Source organism: Belonocnema kinseyi, chromosome 1, assembly GCF_010883055.1.
Source record: "Belonocnema kinseyi isolate 2016_QV_RU_SX_M_011 chromosome 1, B_treatae_v1, whole genome shotgun sequence".
Lineage (NCBI taxonomy): Eukaryota > Metazoa > Arthropoda > Insecta > Hymenoptera > Cynipidae > Belonocnema > Belonocnema kinseyi.
The window spans coordinates 49,289,788-49,292,570 of record NC_046657.1 but is presented as its reverse complement, the minus strand read 5'-3'; the positions used below and the strand labels follow the sequence as shown (position 1 = coordinate 49,292,570).

Genomic DNA, 2,783 nt, shown 5'->3' with positions numbered 1-2,783 from the left:
CCGAGACTCTTCCAGAGTGCGAGGCGGGAATCGAACCCGCAAGCCGAAGGAGTGGGTCCAAAGCCTACGCTTTAGCCCCCACGACCATCGTCCCACTAATATCTGAACTAGTATTCACCTACAATATTTTTTATTTGTAGTACACAAGGAAAATCGCAGAAAAACCCATGTATAGTACAGTGGATACAAAATCCGATACCATCCAGTCCAATCCTATCTTTCGCGAATAACAGTATCGGACCAGTTTCCGTGTGACCAACGCGAAATTAGTTATGATTTTGGCAAAAGTTAAGGCTGTGCAAAATATAAAAAAATATTCTGTAAATAACTGGTTAAAATTGTATTAAATTCTGCATCAAATGATCCCTCGCTGAACTTATTTGGCTTTCTTCGCATTAAATTATCATGTCAAAAAAATTAAAATAAATTTCGAATTTTAAGGAATTTCGTGTCCCAACTTCAGTTTTTCCTATCTTTCTTGTATGGTAATTTTATACCAACAAAGCTAATTCTCTGAGGCTGGGGCTCATTTAGCGTAGAATTAAATAAGCTATTCAAAGGTTCTCAAAACAAAATTTATCTATATTCTGGATTTTCTAAAATCATAGCTGATTCCTAATGCCTCGCCTTGTTAATGATCCGTCACAATTCATCTAACCTACTATTTTTCGTTTTATCTTACGTCATTTCACGTTTTTTTAGCTTTACCATTCGGAACATTTCCTAGCTGGATTCATTTTGGTACCGACCTTACAACCAAAGTCTGCTGCAAATTCTGGTCTGTTAGCGAACAAACCTGTGACTCTGAATTCTGACGGAGAATTAAATTCATTGATAATTTGATCTATGTTGTCCACTTTGGCATTTTCCAAATATTCTGGGGTGTATTTTCCACATTGTGTGATAGCTGCTTGAATCCAAAAAAGTTGCGATTGGGTATACTGTAGTCCTGGCAATGTGGGTTCAGGGCCGTGACGCTTCACCCAATCTTGATAGGCTAGATACGCTATTTTTAGTCCTCCGTTGTCTGCAATATTTTTCTCTATCGTTTTGTTATCATTCAACTGAAAATTGGTTAATATTTGGTATTTTAGGAAGAGAATTTCTGAAACTCTAAAGATACAAGCGTGAAAGTGGCCCCCACTTTTTAGACGTTTATATTTCGGGGGTACTGCGTTAGGACGCGTGTCTGACTATCAAATAGGGCAGGGGAGAGGAAAATTACGACCTTGAAGATTGACACACATATGGATTTGAATCTTGTTAAATTAATTTTTTTTAAACTAATAGTTGTATCAAAAAAGCAAAAACACCCCTAGATTTGTCCCCGAAAAATCTTGTAGCGGTTTTTTTAGTTTGACCACTTTTTTTAACAATTACGGCATTTGTTGTTTAATGCAGCGAGATTTTTCGGATACGAATTTGATTACACAAATTTCAAACCCTTATCTGTAGGAAATTTCAAGGTCGTAAACAATTCCGCTCGCTCCTTTGGAGTTGAGACGCTCGTATCTGTGGGACACTCGTATCTTTGGAGTTCTTGTGTAATTTATTTTATAATTTATTGTATACATTTCCAAAGATTTAAAGGAATTGGAAGAATTTTAAGGTGCGTATTAGGGGCAGTAGCTAGATTTCGTAACGAATAATAGGGTCACTCTAGAGCCCCATTTCCCCTGTAACAAACCGTCACAAAATATAAATGCCTCATAATTTATTTATTTTGAATAAAAGAAATGTCTTTTATACTATAAAAGATGGCTTTTAAACAAAATATTTAAATTTCTAACAAAATAATTACATTTTTAACCTAAAACTTGAATTTTGAAATTTTAAACCAAGAAAATGATTTTTTTTTTGACAAAAAGGGAAAATTTTTAACAAAAAAAAATATTAATTTTTAAAGAATGGAAATTTACAGGTTCAGTTAAAAAATAAATTTCAAACCTAAAAAAGGCTTTTCGATTAAAGATTTACATTTTTAACCAAAAACCTAAGCCTTCATTCAAAAAATAAATTTTTGACAATGGAACTTAACATTTACCCTCGTAGTTGAATTATCAATTTAAAACATTATTTTCTATTACAATAGTTAAACTTTCAAGTGCAAAAATGAAATTTCAATTAAAAACACAAATCTTTAAGAAATAAAATAATTTCTTAACAAAGTAATTGAACAAAATCTTTTAAACAAAATAGTTGAATACTTAAGCAAAGAAGAAGAATGTTTGAACAAAAAGTTGCATTTTCATTGAAAAACAAATTCTGCTAAAACAGATTTCTAAAAAAATTTCTGTTAAAAAAGGTCAAATTTTACACAAATCTAATGCCTTTTTTTGATGAGAATCTAAAAGATAAAATTTATCTTAAAACAGATAAATTTTTTTCTAAGTTTTCAACAAAATAGTTAAATATTTATCCAGAAAAGATGCCAGTGGACTTTTCAAGATCAAAATACGAATTTTCATTCTATATTTTATTCTTATCCAAAAAGATGAAATTTGTACTGAAACAGATGAATTTTTAATAAAAAACGACAAATATTTTTTTCAAGTTTAACTTTCATCCAGAAAAGGTTTCAGTTCTTTTTCAAACACCAAGATATAAATTTTAAATAAAACAGTTGAATTTTTAACCAAAAAAGGTGTCTTTTTAAGAAATTTTTAAAATTTTTTAACAAATGATAAAATTGAGAACTTAAAAGATTTCAACACCTATCCATGAAGGGTTAATTTGTTTTTAATATTTCAAAGAATGTTTGAACTTTTTTAACTTCTTCAAGT

General features: G+C 30.7%; 1 protein-coding gene across 1 annotated transcript in view; it reads left to right on the top strand.

The window, feature by feature from the left end:
• Positions 1-255, top strand: part of LOC117177708 (neprilysin-2-like) — a 33,002-nt gene extending 32,747 nt beyond the window's left edge. Inside the window, exon 10 of the mRNA XM_033368584.1 lies at positions 141-255. Coding sequence (XP_033224475.1) covers positions 141-255 — 115 coding nt within the window. The remainder of the gene's footprint in view (positions 1-140) is intronic.
• Positions 256-2,783: the final 2,528 nt, after the last annotated feature.